The 20,795-nt window shown below is 49.7% G+C and overlaps 1 protein-coding gene across 6 annotated transcripts in view; it reads left to right on the top strand.

The window, feature by feature from the left end:
- The window catches only part of UNC13B (unc-13 homolog B), a 343,577-nt gene extending 336,256 nt beyond the window's left edge, over nucleotides 1-7,321 (top strand). For all 6 annotated transcript variants that reach the window (XM_074995889.1, XM_074995890.1, XM_074995892.1 and 3 more), the window contains 3 exons: nucleotides 1,860-1,952; nucleotides 3,849-4,008; nucleotides 5,373-7,321. In XM_074995889.1, the coding sequence (XP_074851990.1) occupies nucleotides 1,860-1,952; nucleotides 3,849-4,008; nucleotides 5,373-5,658 (539 nt within the window). In that variant the 3' untranslated portion in view covers nucleotides 5,659-7,321. The remainder of the gene's footprint in view (nucleotides 1-1,859; nucleotides 1,953-3,848; nucleotides 4,009-5,372) is intronic.
- The last annotated feature ends 13,474 nt before the right edge of the window (nucleotides 7,322-20,795 follow it).

Here is a 20,795-nt window from a genome sequence, read left to right on the forward strand (position 1 = left end):
GCCAGTTGAGAGGCAAAGCCCAAAGTGAATCAGCTTTAGAAATTAATGGGCCAGATTCTGCTCTCACCAATGTACATCAGGAGTGGCTCCTTCAGAGTCTGTTAGGTTATGCTGGTGTACCTGCAATGCAGATCAGGCCCAGTGTGATTTTTGGTAAAGCGTGGTGCGTGCCCAAACAAGGACTGCTAACACTGAGAAATGCCAGCTTCCTTGCTGGATAGCATGCATGCAGCATGGCTCGGTTTCTTCCCAAGTACAGTCATGCATGTCCTTCAGCTCCTGTATCCTGAGCATCCTCTTGGCTTTTGTGGGCAGGAAGGGCATTGAAATGTACAAGGTTCCTGCTCCCTTCAGTGCCTGGGGAGCAGGTTTCCCTGTGGGTTTTCAATATATGTAGAATGTCAGTAACCTGAATACTCATCAGAACAAGGCTGGAAGAGATGGAACAACGCGATGTGCACATAGTAACAAAGGCCAGGTCTAAAATTAGACCACCATCACCACACCCTGCAACCTTGGCTGAGAGTTAAAATACTGTTCTTTCCTCTCTGCACTCAGTTTCTACTAGAGCACAGTCTGGTAAACAAAAGAAGGTGTGTCCAAGACATCTACTCAGCCTGTTCATAGCTTAAGACTGTTCAGAGCTCCCAGATAAATTACAGGGTTCAGGTGCATTCCCAAAAAGACTGTTACAGTTCAAAATACACAAATAAATGGTAAGTTGCCTTGATCTGCATGTGGTTACTGCCTGGTCCATATCATACTCGTGTCAGGAAATGGCACAGGGCTGTTTGCATCTTCGTCTCTTAAAATGGCAGAGTGACTGCTACCTACATAATACCCTTAAAGCTTTGAAGTTCAGTCATGTGTCAAAGCAGTGGTTTTTCAACCCATTGTCACCCCCTACCTTGAACTCTGTGGCTCAGGCTTCAGCTACGTGAATTAGCGATGTGTGGCCACTGCTAAATTACCCGGCTTCCCACCCTTTAAAACCAGACTGGCTTGTAACCCCTGGGAGTCACTTGAAAAACACTGCATTAGAGCATTTAACCACATACACATATTTAATACTTGCTTTGGTCCTGAATTTCACTTGACCACCACACATGAATTTTTAAGGCTCCTTTGACCTTTGTCCCTTCCTCTGGCCTGTTCTGCTAAAACATGTTACCTTTTCCTTTGAGAACATGCACCTCCTCTCACTGGCTAACTGCTAAGGGGAACTTCAGAGCTGCTTGTAAACTCATAATGTTCCTCATGATTTTATGTGGCTCATGATGGGCTGAGTGGACTTCCCTCATCCTTGGCAGATGGGGGCAATGGGGGTCATAGCTTTGGTGCAGCATGCAGGTACAGAATGCTGTTTGGAAGATGTGGACTTAGGCTCAGAGCAAATTTAATCTCAATCCTATATCCTCATCCCCTGTTTTTGCTAGTTCCATTTGCATGGAGGGAAAACGGTGCTTGGCCTGGGTCACAAGAATGCTGATTACCTAGTTCTGGAATGCCTGCATGTGCGTAATATCATAGTAGGAACTCATTAGCAGACACTTTGTTGGGAACCACTGTAGGCTGAAGACACTTCAGAACCCATGCTTTAATCCTTCTGAGTGTTAAAGCTCTGCAGTATAATTACTTTTATAATCTGTTCCAAAAGTTGCAATGTAAATGGTGCTTATTTGGCTGACAGACGTGAAGTTGGATTGGCCTTTCCATTAACCTTGTACTGGAAGTGTCTGCAAGGAAGCTGGTTATGGGGTAACTTAATGTAAGTGGGGTATTGCCTTGCTGAGGTCACGAGCAGAAGCGGAGTGCCAATCAACTAATCATCCTTTCGGTATTTGTCAATCTTTGCTCAGGTTCTGGTGTGGATGACCCAGTGGGAGAAGTGTCCATACAGACTGACCTGTACACTCACCCAGGAACTGGTGAACACAAGGTCACAGTGAAAGGTAAAGCTGGAGGCTTGATAGGCCCTGCTGGTGCTAAACTTCGCCCAGCAGGCATGAACCAGTAGTCCTGTACTGCTGTGTCCTGGCATCTCACTGTGTCCAGTTGGTGGTTTTAAGAAGACACACTAGATGATCTGAAGTCTGGAAATGAAGGTTGTTTCTTGGTCGCAACAATCACTTACAGTCTAAGCAGCTCAGCTGTTCGTGCTGTACGGTATTGTTGCAGAATAAGAGACTGAAATAAGTGGGTGTATTAAGCATTTTCTTAGAGGGGGCAGCTGCAGGGCATGAACCACAAAACCACCAGCCCTACAGAGAGAAGATAAGCCCTAGCCTCTGATAAATGCACTGGGAAGAGTGGTGTGGCAGACTCAGTTGGCGACAGTGGCCGTGCAGCAGTGAGACCAGAAGCACAGTACACTGGGTAGGATCAACAAGGATACTCAGTGAAGAACAAAGCTGGGATCCTGGCTGGAACATGCATTGAAAGAGCAGCCTGATGGTGGTGGTGTCCCAGTTCACCCAGTCCCATACTGATACTTAGTTGTCTCTCCTTTTTGAAAGCAGTTTTGTGGGACACACTCTAGTCAAATATACAGCTCTTATCAGGCATGCAAATGTCCTACCCAAGTCTGCTCTGCGCAGCAAGGCACAACATGGCAGCCTTTGTCAAGGCCAGGATGAGGTTAAGGGACTGTTTCAGGGGTTTTTGGTTTAGTCCTGATGGGCAAATGGGCCCCTCTGGAGCTATTCTGAAAATAGGCATGCTAGGGCTTCAGCCAAAGCCACCTCTTCCTAGCCACAGCCCCTTCTTCAGTACGTTCTTGCTAGCCTCCATTTGCTGCCTTTCATTTGTTTTCTTTCTTCAAATCAGAGACACCTAGGGCAGGAAGGGACCTCAGAAGGTCGTCGGGTCCAACCCCCTGCTCAAAGCAGGACCAACCCCAACAAATTCACCCAGATGGGCTTTGTCAGGCCGGGACTTAAAGACCTCTAGTGAAGGAGATTCTGAAAGTTCTCCCTCAGGCCCTGTCCCAGAGATACAATCTACTCATAGGAGGGGCTGCCTATATGTACGTGTTCCCTGTCCCCCAGCGCAAAGGCCTTGGGGGAAAGGGGAGTTTTCTACCGTGACTGGAGCACTAACAGATTGGGCCTCTGGTGGCCAGGTGCAGAAGAAAAGACCTAAGACTGAGGACCCAGTATAGAAATCTCTGAGCTAATAGGTGTAGCTGCCAGCCAGAGTGTCGGAGCACTTTCCTCTCTCCAAGAGACAACTCCCTCCTCTCCTACGTGGCTCAGGGTTAAAGCAGGTAGCGAAGTGATGGTAAGAAGGGAATCGTCCTGTTTAAAAAAAACCCAGAGCCCCAGGATCGCTGCCAACTTTCCTGCCAATCATTTCCACCCACTTGCAGAATAATTTTTATGCTCACTGAGGCATATGCAAGTGCGCACCCCCTGTAGAAGCAAAAAAAATCTAACTGTGGGCCCTCTGCTGAGCAGCTGGGCGGCATCTGAGTCTCTGCTGCACAGACTACTGAGCACACCGGTCACTGCTCTCCCCAGCTGGATTCCGGGAGATGGGCACTCCACTGGGAGTCTTGTCCAGGGCTGAAGTGGCCGAGAGCTGTCGCAGAGCAGCATTAAGGGGCAGCGGCCGAGATGTTTGCCTGACTTCTGCCCAGCATGTCAGCGGCCCAGCCCCTGTGAGTGCAGGCACGTGTCCTTCCGATCAGTGACTCTGCTGTGACACGAGAAGAGCTGGGAAGCTGTTCACCGGCAGGGTTGTGGTGTGTGATCTTTGTGGCTAGTGCAGCAGTGACAAGGTGCTCAGAGCCGTACGAACGGCTGAACTGTTCAGCAGAGCAAGGCGCTTGTTTTCTCTCTCTTGTCTAGTGGTGGCAGCCAATGACCTGAAGTGGCAAACTTCCGGCATGTTCCGGCCATTTGTCGAAGTCACTATGATTGGTCCGCATCAAAGTGACAAGAAAAGGAAGTTCACAACCAAATCGAAGAGCAACAACTGGACACCCCGATACAACGAAACCTTTCACTTGTGAGTACCGGAGGCTGGCTGGGGGTCTGCCGTACAGCGCGCGTGCCGAGCACCGGTAGCAGGTTGCTGCAGAGTGCAGTGAAATGACCTGCCAATGCCAGCAGGGTAACCAGAAGCGGCAGGTGTGTCTTAGGTCCAGTATTCTGGCATAAGGAACCAGCTCAGCATGGACATGCCGAGCAGCCGCTGTTGATGGATTGCTGCTTTCAGAGACAGATGTGTACAGTTCATGGCTCGTGTGAAGAGCATCTGTCAGTCATCTTCAGCAATACGCATTACATGCATGGCCGCACATCAGCCTGCTTTGCTGTAATCCATTATTTTAATGGGCCATCATGTTTATTGGTGGAGTTAAGGCTGAGATTTCCATATGCAATAGTAGAAGTTTGACCATTAGTTTCCATCTTTATTTGCCACAGGAGACAAGCGGCCCTCCACACCTGTTTCCAAGGATACCACCTTCTCCCATGGCTAGAAATGCAGGAATTGTAAACATGGAATATTGGACTTCTTAGGTGGCCTTTCATGAGCACTGAGGGCCCTGCCCTCTGAAGGCCTAACAAACAGCGGCAGCCTAGTCCTCATTCCACTCCGTAGTCAGAAGGAGGGAGGTTAAATATTGCTTGCAAAGGGTATGGGGGGAAAGGGGACTTCTCATTTGCTGCTTTGACTGTAAGAGAGGCTGATTTTCTTTTTGAAACATGGGGAAGAGGATCCTGCTCTCTCCCTTTAACTTTAAAAGTATCAGAGAGGCTAAATCCCTGGATTTGCGGGAGCACCTGTTGAGGGGAATCTCTGGGATTCTGTTCTTTGCTCTCACCTTCACTGACCAGGAGCCTCCTTTCTCCAACATGAGGGTCTCAGCAAAAACAATGGTTTTCAGTAGTCTGAGTAAAAATCCCAAGTTTTGCTCCCTTGACTCTTGCGACATCATCATTTCAGTTGTTTTCCGGTTGTCATAGGGTATTCCAGACTAAACCGGGCCTGAATTTCTAACATAAAAACAAGCAAAAGGCAACAAATGTCGTCTTAAAAAGTCGGGTTGTCTTAATCGCTCAGAAAGAAGCAGAGAAAGGCCCCTTTTGCTTTCTCTGCAGCGCCCTTTGTACGCGCTGGTTGGATGAAGGTTTTCTTTGGAAGGGAAGTTTCTCTGGCATGCTCAGAGCTCTAAGTGTGGGCAGGGTGACAGTCTGTTCCTGTTGTGACAGCTCTGGGCGTTGTTCCCGGTGTAATTGACGTGACTCTCACTAAATAAATGTGACCGAATAACGGTTTGAACAGGATTCCTAACCCCTGTTGCAAAGGGATCCAAGGAGACAGATGCTTTCTGCCTTATCTGAATAATGTGTGTGTCTCATTTTCAGCATACTGGGGAATGAAGATGGCCCTGATGCCTATGAGCTCCAAGTCTGTGTGAAGGATTACTGCTTTGCTCGAGAAGACCGGGTGCTGGGGATAGCGGTGATGCAGCTCAGAGATATAGTGGACAAGGGAAGCTGTGCTTGCTGGTGCCCGCTAGGGCGGAGGATTCACATGGACGAGACTGGGCTCACTGTCCTGAGGATTCTTTCTCAAAGAACCAATGATGAAGTGGCCAGAGAGTTTGTAAAGTTGAAATCAGAGTCCCGCTCCACGGAGGAAGGCACCTGAGCCGAGCGCTGAACAGTCCCTCTCTTCCTTTCCTTGTGCCAATATGTGCAAGTGTTCAACCATTTTTCTTTTACTAATTACACAAGGTTTTTCAGTTAGTCTGTGTTAGCTCCAATAGCGCACGTGCTGTACAGGAAACAAATCCACCAATCTGATGTGAATATTTATTTTTTACTGGCTGGGTAAGGCATCATGGAGAATGAGACCCACTTTTTATTTATGGTACAAATTATGCTTTGTACAATGTGGTTTTCTATCTGGGCTGGGCACACTGGCTCATGTGGAGATGGGGCATGGTGATTTTATGCCCTGGCATTGGCAGACATTAAATGTCTTCACAATCAAACCATGAAAGAAACCACCCAAACGCATGTTGGGAGGAGAACGAGGCTTTTGGTGGTTGGAAAAATGCAGTTGTTCCCCATGCTGTAGAGCTGAAGAAGGATGTTCTTGTGTTGATAATGCTGGTACATTCCAACAAGACACATGGGCACCTCGGCACCAGCTCCAAAAGGCTGCATGGTTTTATAATATGCAGGTAGAATGAAGTATGAGTGATTGACAAAGACTCATGCTGGCATGAGTGGAGTCAGGACAACCAGGTCAAGATCCCAGGTCTGCCCAAGGTTTGACCAAATGAGAGCTGCAAAGACAGCTAAGCAGGAGCCGACTACAGCTGACCGCACCGTGTAACTAGTTGGTGCAGCTCAGTCACTGATAAAATGAGGGCTGTTGCAGGCTGCTGGGTGATTCCACGGGCTGCGCCCTGGGCACCACTGACCCACAGAGCCAGTATGGTGATGACAAATTAAGTGGTTGCTGTATGTTGTTTTTAGCACCAACCCTGCACTATTGCAAGTTTTGATGTAGCAAACACAGTGCGTTTGGGTTTGAATTGGTGGTTCAATATTTACAGGATTTCAATCACATTCATTTTGATGGTGTAGCTGAGGGTTCCTTGCAGTACACCCTGATGCCATGGCCTGGCTAGGGCAGATACCACATTTGCTCATCAAAAAGAATTTTGTCCATTCACGCGGGCTGGGGAAGGAGAGGGACTTCTCTTTTGATCATGAGGTTGCCGTTGGCCGCGCAGAGCATGGCTTTCATTGGTCTGGCTATCTGTCATTCTGTGAATTCATGGCACCCTGGGAAATATTTTTGCACTAAATGCAGGGGTGTCCAGTCCGTTTCTTAAGAAGTCTTGAACAAAGATGATTACAGAGACACCAGGATTGGCTCTTAACTGCTATTTCTTAGGCTGGCAAATAACAATTAGGATTTGTACTTGAGCCTTCTTTTCCCTCCTATTTGCAGCCAAGTGAGCACTGTCACACTTTGACAGCCAAAGGGAGGATGAGTCAGTCCTTGCACATCACGTACTGTAACCCTGTCAGTGAAGGCAAGGACTGCGTATTGGGGGATTCCTTTTTTATTTTATTTTCTATTTTTCTCTGATGTTTGTACAGCTGTATGATACCAATCCTGTCGTTCACAGACCTGCTTGTAGATTTCTCACAGACTGCATACCTGCTTTGTTATTGTCTACAGATGTATTATAATAATGATCTTCAGATCTCCGAGCTATTGTTCTGATTTTTAATCATTGTCTGTGCCATTGTTTTAGAAAATGATAGTACAGTCTTTAATAAATTATCTTTTATCAGCAGTTGCTTCTGTGCCTTCGCCTATGACTCTGCCTGTTCAAACCTAATTCTGCCTCTTGGGCGCTGCAAGTTCTCACCCAGGATGTGCGCTGTCGCTGACCAAAGTGGAGAGATGCTTTTCCCTTCAGGGCAGAGGGGGTAGCAGAGACTGTATGAGATTTTTCTCCATTTACGATGGTTGAAATGCAGTTCAGTTGAATGCCCTGTGTTGTTTTGTGTATGTTATACACTGTGAGTGTCCTCAGAGAGGCCACTTACCTGATTGGTGTCCTCCAGCTCCTTCGCCCGGGTGCCTGTTCTCTGGAACCACACAGCAGCAGAAGTAACTACTAGGACCACCTCAGAGCCATGGGATCAGGCCAAGCCATGGGATCTGGAGGTCAGTGGCCCCAGCTGGCTATGGCTGTATGCACCCTGCAGGCAGGCTATGTATGTGCCTTCATTGCGTTTGGTTTTCCCTCTGGAGCACTGGTTCCACACACCTCGCAGAGGGCCAACTAGTCAGAATAAAAACAGAAGAGTGAGCTGCCTCCCATGCCCTGATGGATCCTTCCGTTAGGCAGCCCCAGGGGAGACGCCTTAACAGCTTCCAGATGTCCCAGAACAGAGCCCAGGCGATGAAAGTCAGCACTCCTCACTGTGCCAAGAGAAGGGAGGAACATTCGAGTGCTTTGCAAACTCTTCAGTGTGCAACTCATCCCGTCGCTCTGTGACGCTGCAGTGTCGGTTCAGGTCCAATCGGAGTGTACTAACTAGTGCTAACTCTTGCAGTGGAGACAAGCCCAGAGTGACTGGATGAGCAGCTGATGTGTTTTGCTAACCCACTTTTTCGCTTGCAGCTGCATCTCCACTGCATTGCTAACTCAAGCATCAGCACCACATGGCCTCCAGCCTGTCCCCAGATGGGTCAGCTCAACTGGAAGGGACTGCCAAAGGTCTCTGATCCAGGACCAAGTATTATTGAGACCAGTGGTTCTCAAGCTGTTTGTTGGGACCACAGAATGGGTCATGACCTCATTTTAAAAGGGTCGCCAGGGCTGCTGTTAGATTTGCTGGGGCCTGGGGCCAAAGCCCGAGGGCTTTCAGCCCTGGGTGGTGAGGCTCAGGCTACAGGCCCCCTGCCTGGGACTTCAGCTTTGTGCTCCTCATCCCACCCCCACTGGGACAGGTGGGGTTGGGGCGAGCACAGGCTTCAGTCTGCCGCCTGGGGTTATACTTACCAGCAGGGCGTCGCAGTGCAGTGAAGCTTGAACACCCCAATCTCGGCCCTTCCTAGCCGGTGTTTGTCCAACCTACTCTTAAAAATCTCCAAGGACCAAGATCCTACAACTTCCTTTGGCAACTTATGCCAGTGCTTAACCAGCCTGAGAACTGGGAAGTTTTTCCCAATGTCCAGCCTAAACCTCCTTTGCTGCAATTTAAGCTGCTCGCTTCTTGTCGTCTCCTCAGAGAGATGGTCAGAACAATTTTTGTCCCTCCTCCATGTAACAGCCCTTATGTACGTGAAAACTGTTATGTCCCCTCTCAGCCTTTTCTTCACACTAAACAAACCCAGTTTTTCAGCTCATGTTTTCTAAACCTGTAAGCATTTTTGTTGCTCTTCTCCGGACTTTCTCCAGTTCATTGGCATCTTTCCCGAAATGCAGTGCCCAGAACTGGACACAGTACTCCAGCTGAGGCCTAATCAATGTGGAGCAGAGAAGAAGAATGACTTCTCATGTCTTGCTGACAGCGCTGCAGTTCGTAGAGCTCAGTATGATGTTTGCTTTCTTTGGAACCATGTTCCACTGTTGACTCTTCTCGCTTGTGGCCGCTGTCTCCCCCAGATCACTAATTGTAGATGAACAGCCCTGACTAGGCTCAGCAGTGACCGAGAACTGGAGACTGAAGACTGGACTATGCACTGGTGAACTATGCACATGCTAAATAAATAACAAAATACCCTCAGGTCCCTTCCCACGATGCTCCTTCCGAGGCTGTCCATTCCCATTTTGTACGCATGCAACTGATTGTTCCTTCCTCAGGGGAGCACTTTGCATTTGTCCCCAACTGACTTTCACCCAGTTTTCCTCTGACCATTTCTCCAGTTTGTCCAGATCTTTTTGAATGTTAATCCTACTCTCCAAAGCACTTGCAGTCCCTCCCAGCTTGATATCATCTGCAGACTTAATAAGTATGTTCCCCTTAACATCTAAATCAGGGTCAGGGAGCCTTTGGCTCAGGGCCAGACGTGGCCCTCAGTTTAATTTGATCTGGCCCACAACATGCAGACTTGCCATGAACCAGAAAGCCTGAACACTGGCGTTGTGTCCCCACCGCACATGGGAGGAACTAGGCTGACTCCCTGCAGACCCTACACGCAGAAATGCCGACTGATGATCACAGAGGGAATAGGGAAGTTCCAAGGCCATGTACACCACCCTGCCCCAGCAGCTCCCAGCCCTGAGCCCCCAAACCCCAGGTCAGAACCTCTCCCAGACCACGTCGCCCCACCCCAGCCTGGGGCCCACTCCCGCACCTTGAACTCCTTATTTCTGGGCTCACCCTGAGCCTTTGCGTGGGGCTGGGTGTGGCCCACGACTGATTCTGGTTTTTGGTCATTGGTCATTGCTGTTGATACTGAACAGAACCAAATCCCATCCCTGCGGAACAGCACTTGCTACCCTTTTCCAGATTGACTGTTCACACCTTTGTGCGGATGGCAGTTGGGTTAGGAACAACAGGCCAATGGTACATTGGGCCAAATGCTGCAGTGAAGACAGGTCCATCTCAAAGCCTTTTTCAAAGAGCTTGGTATCATGGCTCCCATTTTACAAGTGGGGAAACTGAGGCATCAAGCAGGGAAATGACTTTCTAATGATCACCCAGCAGGTAACTGGCAGAGCCAGGAACAGAAGCAGGTCCCCCAAGTCGCAATGCCATGTTCTGTCCACAAGGCAACCTGACAAACTGGTTCAGAACAAGCCTTAGAGTCATGTAAACCAGGTCTCCAACTTCCCCACAACACAACTGCCTCATGACAACAAACCTGACTTTCCTGCCCCAAGAAGTGGGACAAAACCCCGAGCAGCACCACACTGGGCGGGGGAGGGGAGTCAAAGCTGGAGCTCAAGGGCCTCAGCCCCAGACAGGGGTCTTCAGCCTGAGCCCAGTATGTCCTGGCAGCCCCATGCAAGGTGGGTTGTGACCCACTTCAGGGACCTAAAATGTGAGAGCTGCTGATGTGAACAATTGGTGCCATGGTTGCGTTATCAGGCATTTGTATAGAAAACTTTGTCCTCTTGTGTTGCTTGGTTTTTCTACCACACCCGGACCACTTCGTAATCTCTGGTGGTCTCATTTTTCCAGAGAAACCAGGGGCTTGGGCTAAGCTAGATACTTCCTACTCTTGTTCTGTAGCTTTGGACTTGAGGCCCCTGTCAGCTGTACTCAAGTCATCGCTCTTGGAGATTTTCATGTATGTAGAGGGCCTACCGACTTCACAGCCCATGGTGGTCAAGGGGACGTAGGATTTAAAAACGGTGCATTTCATGCGTTCAGCTATTTAAATCTGAAATGTCACAGTGCTGCAATTGCAGGGGTTCTGACCCCCCAAAGGAGTTGTGCGGGGGTCACAGGTTATTGTAGGGCATTGGCTTGGGGCACTGGTACCTTCCTACTTCTTCAGTCAGATCCTCAGCGTAGCCTGCTCATCACAAAAGCTGGCCTAGTAGAAGCTATTCCCTCGTGTTCCTTGAGAGGAGCAGTTCAGCTGTTAGAGTAAGTGCACCAACGGGTAATCTGCCCACTCGATGAATGGCAATGTTGCCTCTGCGCCAGCCGGTCTCCCCTAAACTCCTCGTTCTAGGAGCTGATTCAGGTTTGTTTCTTCGGCATCTTTTCTATGGCCGCACACAAGACCCTAGGCTGCCTGACCGTCCCGACTGGGAGTGTTCCCAGGGCTCATTAGAGCAGCTGGGCAGGAAGTCTGCACGGGCTGTGCACAGCTGCCAACATCTGGGGTCATACCGGGAGAGACCTTATGTCCCACAGCTCCAGTTTTACATTGCTGGCAAGAAAGATTTGACTTTTAAGGTGCCCTGTGTACCTTGATCTACAGCTCACTTAGATGAGGTTGGTCCTGCTTAGTCCCGATGACCCCCCGAGGGCTCTTCCAACCCTAAGCTATGATTCTATGACTGATGAGGGGAGGCGCTTAGTACTGTGGTAGGCGCACAGTGAGCCCTCAATGTAACAGCCCCTGATTTAATGGACTGCAGAAGTATTGGACACTGTCTGCCAGCCCCACCCCTCCACGTGCTGGTGACTCACCAGCACCGCTGGGGCTGGGGAAGCCACCGGCCATGGCTGGATCCAATGCAGCACCTGGGAATGCCAGGGCCGGAGTGGTGAGCGCAGGTGGCAGCACATGGGGTAGACGGGGCTTGTTCCAGGCAGATCCCTGTACTCCCTCAGCCCTTCCAAGTCACCCTGGACAGTGACTGCACTAACACCAGGTGAGCGGCGAACTTCGTTGTCACACCTCGCGGGTTGCCTGCTGGCCAAGGGTGAAAGAGTGCTCAGCTTCCTTCCAGCAGGGTGGGTGCCTGGACCAGACAGCTGGTGGGCGTCCTGCCAGCCAGAGCCCAGGGTAGAGTCACGCCTGCTCCAGGGAAACTTAGCTTCTGCGGGAGTGCCCAGCCTTGGGTGGGTGATGAGCAGCTCTGCAGGTGAGCCCAGAGGTTCTGCCCTGTAGCCAGCGCAAAGAGCCTGCGACCGAGCTCGTTCTCTCCCGAGCCTGCTGTGGTCCTCCCAGGTCTCCGATGGAGAGCTCCCTAGTGCACCTTGCAAGGTGCCTCCAGTCCTGCAGACACAGATTTAATGGACTTTCGACATTAACACACATGCCCCTGCGTAAGTCAGTTAAGTCGAGGGTTTACTGTATTCCAGAGCTGCTGAACTGTGGCTCGCCGTCCACTGTCTGACGTCCTGTGTATAGGACCACTTCCATCTATTATCTGTGATGTCTCTGCATGCACCTATCTGCTGAGCAGGCCAAGGAAAGACACTCTGAGCAGTCATCAGAGCACAATGGCTGGTCATGTGCCCATGGAATGTCTCCCTTCTCTTGCATAGAGAATATCTGTAGCCTACTCTCCCTTTGTTCTTCTGTTTGTATTTTGTATAGTGACAGACAAGTCTCTGGCCATCCGCAACCTTCAGAAACTTCAGGTCAAAGCCATTGGACCTGTTTTTTTTTTTTTCCTTAGCTCCTTTATTTAGAAGGAGGTGGTGGGAGGGCGGGATGGGGGTTGGAGCTGTATTCCAGTGGCTGCACAGGTGTAGCTGAAAAGCCAGTCCTACTTAAGCCAGTACTGAGAGTGAAATGGCCTTACTGGGTCAGACCAGTAGTTCACCTAGCCCATGATTCTGGTTTCAACATGCCAGATGCTGGGGATGGAATGCATAGAATAGAGATTAAGTGATCCATCCCCTGCTGTCCGGGCTCAGCTCCTGGCAGCCAGAGGTTGCAAAGCACCCAGAGCATGGGGCTGTTTTCCAGACCATCATGTCCAATAGCCATTGTTGAACCCTTCTTCCAGGACCTTAGCTGATTCTTTTTCTTTCAAGCGGGTCATACTCTTGGCCTTCACAACACCCCGGCAACAAGTTCCACAGAGAGGCTGTGTATTGTGGGAAGAGGGACGTCCTTTGTTTTAATCCTGCTGCCTATTAATTTCACTGGGAGACCCGGTTCCGGTGTTCTGGGGGGGAACATGAAACCCTTCTCTGCTTACTCCCACCTGTCCCCCGTCTTCATGATTTTGTAGACTTTTATCATATCCCTTATTCAGTCATCTTATTTTCCATGCCGAATACTCCTAGTCTTTTTAATCTCTCCTTGTATGGAAGCTGCTCCTAACACTAATCATTTTTATTGCCCGTCTCGGTACAGTGTCCATGTAATATATGTTTCCGAGATGGGGGTGACCAGAACTGCATGGAGTATTCAGTGTGTGGCCATACCAGAGGGCTCATAGTGTTGTAGGGGCTCTTGGTCTCTCTCCCCTTCTGAATGAGTTCTCTCATTAGCTTTCTCGATTGCTACTGTATATTGAGCGAAAGTTGTCAGATAATTGCACTGTTGTAATTTATATTTCTCCATTGTGTAGCCATTTGTCAACTTCCTGAGTCCTTATTTGGCATTTCTTATTCCTGTGCATAGTGTCAAACCTCAGTCAAGTCATTCTGTTTCATCAGAGGCGGAAGTTCTGGGGAGGATCACAATCCTGGATGTAATAAATCCACACAGCAGAGAGCAAGATTTTGCTCTCAGATTTTGGTCGTGGGCAGCTGAATATTCCCTTGTAAAGAATGAGGAAATGTAAACAATGCTGGTGTTTTAAGTAAAGTTCTTTGGCTTTTTTTAGTCAGCTGTTCTCTGAGGCCTTAGGACACAGCTCATGAGAAAGGATCCCCCAGGCAATGAACAACTGGCTCCTGGCACAGCTACCAGCAGCAAGTTGGAGACACCACCCTTTACATGCCATTCAGCTGATACAGGCTATGAGTTGTCCAGGATGTCTTTTTAATAGTTGAGAACAGCTCTGATTGTCTCCACAATTTCTGGGTGAGCTGCTTGGGCCTCTCGGCTTGTACATGAGCCATAGAAATTAGAGTTGGGAAAATCAAGTTGGACACTTCTTGCTTATTCCATGAGATGTTTATTTTGCAGTCTCTTCTCCAGGGGTTGTCCGTCCATTTCTAACTGACTGAAGTGCTGGGGTGTTGACCACAGCCATGAGGAGCCTATATTCTTGTTTGTGTTCTACAGCAAAGTAGAGCTGAAAGAAAAGATGCATTGTCCCTTCAAAAACAACAAGATGTCCTGTGGCACCTTATAGACTAACATATTTTGGAGCGTGAGCTTTCATGGGCAAAGACCCGCTTTGCCAACCACAAAAGCTTATGCTCCAGAATATCTGTTTAGTCTAAGGTGCCACAGGACTTCTTGCTGTTTTTGAAGATGCAGAGCAACTCGGCTGCCCCTCTGATAATTGTCCCTTCAGTAAAACAAAATCTTCACTCTGCAGGTTATAGCAGACATTCTGGCATATTACATGACTTGTATCTCAGGGTACCCTGGGACTATTTGGTGCAGTGTATTTTGTTCTGGTTGTGTTTTGTAATATATCCCAGAATCTATGTAAAAAGTAATACCCTATGAATGAAAAGGAAGCCTCAAGCCATAAAGCAGAGCTTCACCCCCACAGCCCGCCCCGGGAAGATGGTGGCTCCATTTTCTGTGTGTGGCCTGTACCCTGAGTCCACTAGATATGGCCAAAACCCTTGGCAGTCAAACGGACTTGTGTTACATCGTATGCATAAAAACAAGTCTATTATTCAAAGAGCGGGTAAGGCAGCCTATTGTGTCCTGCTTCCAGCTGCTGAGAGTCGGCAGCCCTGAGCTGCCACGCATTGCAATTTTCCCACCATCGACTGCCATAATCTGATTTCTTTGCCGTTAGGATGCCCCTGACCTTCCCCTGCTGAAAAGGCCAGAGGGCCCTTCTGGTCTTAGCATACAGCTGCCTGATGCTCCCTAGCTGTGGTGAGTGTCTTTGCTAGTGAACACCTTTTCCCAGTAAAGCCAACAGCGAACAAGTGGCAGTGTAATGGGCTGGTAGCCTTAAGGCCAGGGCCTAGAAGCTGGGTAACTTGTGGCACATGTCCAAGGAAAGCAGATGGAGGCCAGAAAAATGGTGGAGGCAGTTGCCAGGGAAAAGGAAGAAGGTTCCAGGGAGGTGTTAGTCTCTGGGACAGAGAAGATGTAGGACTAACCCTGAGCATTGTTCCTTTAAGAGCCAAAGACCGCGAGCGAGATGAGTCTCTCCTCTCCTGCCCCCAGCACAGACAGACGTTTGGAGTAATTAGACTCCCCAAAGGAGGGTGAAGAGACGGGTTAGCGGGTGACCCAAAAGGAGACTCCAAGCCCTGGCAAGGAGGACCTGCTGGGAGCGGTACCCGCACAAATTTCTTTATCCCTTCCACACTCAAGGACACACACACACACATCCCTTTACAAAATCTGCAGGGCTCAAGGCATGACCCTGTGAATTTAAACTCCTGCACTTACCCAGTTCCTAGGACTCAGGGTGGAATTCCCTGGGGGGATGCAGGATTTGTGTCACAGAAAAAGCCTTACACAGTCATATACTTACTCTCTATTTATTGACAATTACAAAGAAGGCACAACACATCCTAAGCACACAGCATCATGCTCACCAGTCCTGATCAGGCAGCAGCCTTCCCCTTATTCCTATGAGCAGATGGGAATAAGTGGACTTCAAAGCTGGCGGGGTCCTTTAGAAAAGGAACCCCACCTGGACGAGCCGCATCAATTTCAAAGTGCCGCGGCCGCCCGCATGCTAATGGCCATTTCGAAGTTTTTGGCTAGTGTAGACATGGCCAGTGGGTGGCATTAGGGTGTGGTCATTGTCTTAACAACGTGATGTGACATTATTGTACTGAAATGTAGATAGGATATGACAGAGAGGTAGCTGTGTTAGTCTGTATTCTAGCAAAGCAAAAAAAGCGTCAAGTAGCATTTTAAAGACTAACCTAAAGGTGATGAGCTTTCATGGGACAGACCCACTTTTTCAGATTATTAACAGAGAGGAAGCTGTGCTAGTCTATATACTATCAAAACAAAAAGGAGTCAAGTAGCACTTTAACAAAATAATTTATTTGGTGAGCTTTCGTGGGACAGACCCACTTCTTCAGGCCATAGCCAGACCAGAACAGACTCAATATTTAAGGAACAGAGAAGCAAAAATAGTATTCAAGGTTGACAAATCAGAAAGAAAAAAGATCAAGGTGAGCAAATCAGAGAGTAGAGGGGCAGAAGGAGGGTAGGGGGATCAAGAATTAGATTAAGCCAAGTGTGCAAAAGAGGCCCTATAATGACCCAGAAAATTCGCATCCTGGTTCAAACCATGTGTTAATGTGTTGAATTTGAATATAAAAGAGAGTTCAGCAGCCTCTCTTTCTAGTGTGAAAATTCCTCTTCAGTAAGAGGCAAACTCTTAAGTCGTTAACAGAATGGCCCACTCCATTAAAATGTAGGCTGACCAGTTTGTGGATCAGGAGTGTTTTTATGTCTGTTTTGTGTTATCAAGGTTGGCAAATCAGAAAAGCACAGGGAACGGCGGGAGGGAAGTGGGGAAGTGGTGGGACGGGGAAGTTAAGAGTTAGATAAAACATCCAAGTATGTAAATGAGTCCTTTATAATGGATCAGTATCACAGAGGCAGCCATGTTAGTCTGTATCTTTGAGAACAACAAGAAGTCCTGTGGAACCTTATAGACTAACAGATATTTTGGAGCATGAGCTTTTTGTGGGCAAACACCTGCTGCATCAGATGCATGAGCGGGGTGGGGTGTTCAGAGAAGTATTTAAAAAGGGGGGGTCCCAGTAAAAGGGAAGGCCAGAGCTGACAAGGTCTGTTCAGCAAAGTGGAAAGGGCCCATTATCAGTAGTGCAGATCAAGAGAGGAGCAAGTCAGATCAGGCGGGGGAGGAGGAAGGGGGATGTGGCTCATTGTCAGATTCTAATGTGGAGGTGTGAACTTCCAGCATAGAGAAACTGTTTTTGTAAGGGACCAGACACTCCCAGGCTCTGTTTAATCCTTGGTTGATGGAGTCAAACTTGCAAATGAATTGCAACTCTGAGCTCTCTCTCTCTATTTTATTTTTGACTTTTTTTTGTTGTAGGTCATAAGAACATAACATAAGAACGGCCATACTGGGTCAGACCAAAAGTCCATCTAGCCCAGTATCCTGTCTGCCAACAGTAGCCAATGCCAGGTGCCCCAGAGGAGGTGAACTGAAGACAATGATCAAGCGATTTGTCTCCTGCCGTCCATCTCCTGCCTTCGTCAAAAGGCTAGGCACCATACCTTACCCCTTGCTAATAGCCATCTATGGACCTAACCTCCAAATATTTATCGAGCTCTTTTTTAGACTCTGTTAGAGTCCTGGCCTTCACAGCGTCCTCTGGTAAGGAGTTCCACAGGTTGACTGTGCACTGTGTGAAGAAAAAGTAGGTCTGCTGCTTTTAAATCTGTTACTGAGTGCCCAGGGAGACTGACGTGCTCTCCTACAGGTTTGTGTACGTTACCGTTCCTGACGTCTGATTTTTGTCCACTTATTCTTTTACATAGAGACTGTCCAGTTTGGCCAATGTAAATTGCAGTGGGGCATTGCTGGCACATGATGGCATGTATTATATCAATAGATGTGCAGATGAAGGAGCCCCTGATGGTGTGGTTGATGTTAGGTGCTGGGATGGTGTCGCTGGTGTAGGTATGTGAGCTGAGTTGGCAGCGAGGTTTGTTGCAGGGATTGGTTCCAGGTTGAGAGTTACTGTGGTGTGGTCTATAGTGGCTGGTGAGGATTTGTTCAAGGTTGGCAGGCTGCAGGCGAGGACAGACCTGCCTCCCAAGGTCTGACAGAGTGAAGGATCACTGTTCAGGGTCAGTTGCAGATCACTGATGATGCGCTGGAGAGGCCTTAGGTGGGGACTGTAAGTGAGGGCCAGTGGTGGTCTCTTGTTTTCCTTGCAAGGCCTGTCTTGTAGCGGGTGGCTTCTGGGTACCCGTCTGGCTCTGTCAGTCTGGTTCCTCACTTCCTTAGGTGGGTGTTGTAGTTTGAGGAGAGCTCGGTAAAGGTCTCTGCCTGATGGATCAGAGCAAATACGGCTGCACCTGAGCGCCTGGCTGTACACAATGGATCGTGTAGCCTGCCCTGGATGGAAGCTGGAGCCATGTGGATAAGCAAAGCGGTCCGTGGATTTTCGATATAGGGTGGTAGTTATGTGACCATCACTTGTTTGCGCCAGAGTGTCCAGGAAGTGGATCTCATGTGCGGACTGGTGCATGCTAAAGGGTGATGGTGGGGTGGACGTTGTTGAAATCACGGTGGAGGTCTGCAGGAGCTCCCTTCCCAGGGGTCCAGATGATGAAGACGTCATCAGTGTAGCGCAGGCAGAGGAGGGGCGCTAGGGGACGAGAACGGAGAAACTGCTGTTCCAGGTCAGCCATAAAAAGTTGGCAAACTGTGGGGCCATGCGGGTGCCCACAGCAGCGCCACTGATTTGAAGGTATAAATTGTCCTCAAATCTGAAATAGTTGTGGGTGAGGACTAAGTCACAAAGCTCCCCCACCATTTGTGCCTCGGTCTCATCAGGGATAATGTTCCTAACAGCCTGGAGTCCATCTTCATGTGGGATACTGGTGTAAAGGGCCTCTACAGCCATGGTGGCCAGAATGGTGTTTTCAGGAAGGTCACCAGTGAATTGTGGTTTCCTAAGGAAGTCAGTGGTATCTCGAAGAAAGCTGTGAGCGCTGGTAGCATACGGTCTGAGTAGAGAGTCCGCGTATCCAGACAGTCCTGTGGTGAGCGGCATTCTCCCTGGGGAAAGAGTCAGTTCTAGTTTGTTGTTCTCAGTTTTGCCTTATCTTGTAACGGGTTCCTTTAAACCTGCATACGGTAAACTCTTGCGTTAATGGACTAATGGGGGAAGGGGTGTCCATTAATGCTGAAAGTCCCTTATATCTGACTGGTTATGCCGTAGGACGCTGCACTGACCTTCCCAGCCCATCGCTCACTCCTGTCCTGTGCCCCCCACTTCCCTTCCCTTCCCCCCTCCGCCCCATTCTTCCCCTCACACCTCCATTTCCCTCTCCCCAGTTAGCAGGAGAGGAGCTGCACGCTGGCCTGGCTCCTTCTACCTCCTGCAGCTCTCAGGGCTGCTGCTCCTCCAGCCCCTGGCTCCAAGGAGCCCGTGTGAAGGTAGAGCGTGGCCACCCCCCCAGCCTGCCAGTGGCCAGCAGCCTCCGACACCATGGCTGCTGCTCAGCGCCATCGCAGGCAGCAGCATCTGGGCACCGACATGCTCCACACATGGGGCCGGGGAGGGGCTGGGGGAGGAAAACTCCTGTGCCCTGCCATGGCCCCCCCTGACTCCTCTGACTCCGGTGGCCCCAGCCACTCCGGCAGCTCCTCCAGCCCTGGTGAGTCTCCAGCATTTATTTGCAGGGACTGGGGGGGGCTGGCAGACAGCGTCCGTTATTTCCAGAGTCCATTATACAGGGGCTGTTAAATCGAGAGTTTACTGGACTTGTGACTAACCCGTCACTCCGTTCGGTCTGTCCGCTGGCTGCCTAGCAGGGATCCCAGCTGAACAGGCACACAAGCAAGTGGAGGGAAGGTGGCTCGGCCTCAGCAAACTGTGCAGATTTGGTGCACAACGCCAGCAGCAGAGACTGAGGTGAGCCAAAGCGAAGCTTTTGGGATCTCCATTTCTGCTGACTGTGTTGGTGTGGACTGAACCGCTCAAGCTTTACGCTGGATTCCCCTTGTTTAGGTTTATTGTAATTGTCAAGACCACGTCTGTGGGCTCATGAAAGTTATGTTGTAAAAGTTCGATTGTTTCTCCATCAGAGACTTGATGAAGTTATTTGGTTACATTCACTTCTGTAGCTCCGTGTAGGGGGTGAGTGGCAGGAGGCTGCCCCTGTGCCGTGCTTACCGAAAATCCTTAGAGACTGAACTCTGGATGTCCTGTTCCCGTGCAATGGGAACTGAGTGGGTGGGGGGGGGGTTTAAAGCACTAGAGAAGGGCAATGAAATGCTCCCCCCCCAAGGTTACACAAGCTGTTCTCCATAGCCATGGCAATGAGGAACTTGTGAGGCCTTTTGGGTTGTTTTTTCCAATGGAAGCTCCAACTCTCGCGGGCTCCCAGGGCTAGAACTGCCAGAATAACACCAACATCATGAGGGCTGGTGCCTGCACCTGTCCCTTGATGCCAGGGCTGCCAACGCTGTATTCCGAAATGAGGCGCTGTTCTCTGAGCACCCTGCCCTAATCCACCCTCCTCCCTTGGCAGGGGTGTGCCTCGCTGCCTTCCCAGCACTCAGCTGCTCCCCCGATCGTTAGCAACCTAGCCACACGTAGTGCCCGAGCTGTCTGCTCCACTGCAGGGGTGACAGCTGTGTTATCACCGCCCCCGGCACCCAGCTCCCAAGCCCCTGTGGCAGGTGGACACCGTGGGGGCCTTCCAGGTGCTGCTCTGGGTGGCATTGCTGTTCAGTCCTTGTGGACTCATGTGACCGTCATACCCTGAGATACGCCTATTCGAGTTACTAGAATTCGACTCCATGGAGTTCCATTTAATACCCCTACTTCAGCTTCCGAGGCATTTCTTCGCATTTACGAGCACTGATTTGGAGGCTGGCGGCTTTGGTAGGCGAGCAGCGAGGGGACGGAGTCGGCTGCGTTCACCTTGATGAAGAGGCCGTGCAGCGGAGCGGTGGCACCCTGCGAGAGGGCGGCAGTCTGGTGCGGGGAGGTTGACTCTTCCAAGTCCTGGCCGTAGATCGCGCCACTTTGCGAGGTGTGGATGCTGGGCGCAGAGCCCATCCCAGCCCC

This window comes from Carettochelys insculpta, chromosome 5 (genome assembly GCF_033958435.1).
Source record: "Carettochelys insculpta isolate YL-2023 chromosome 5, ASM3395843v1, whole genome shotgun sequence".
Lineage (NCBI taxonomy): Eukaryota > Metazoa > Chordata > Testudines > Carettochelyidae > Carettochelys > Carettochelys insculpta.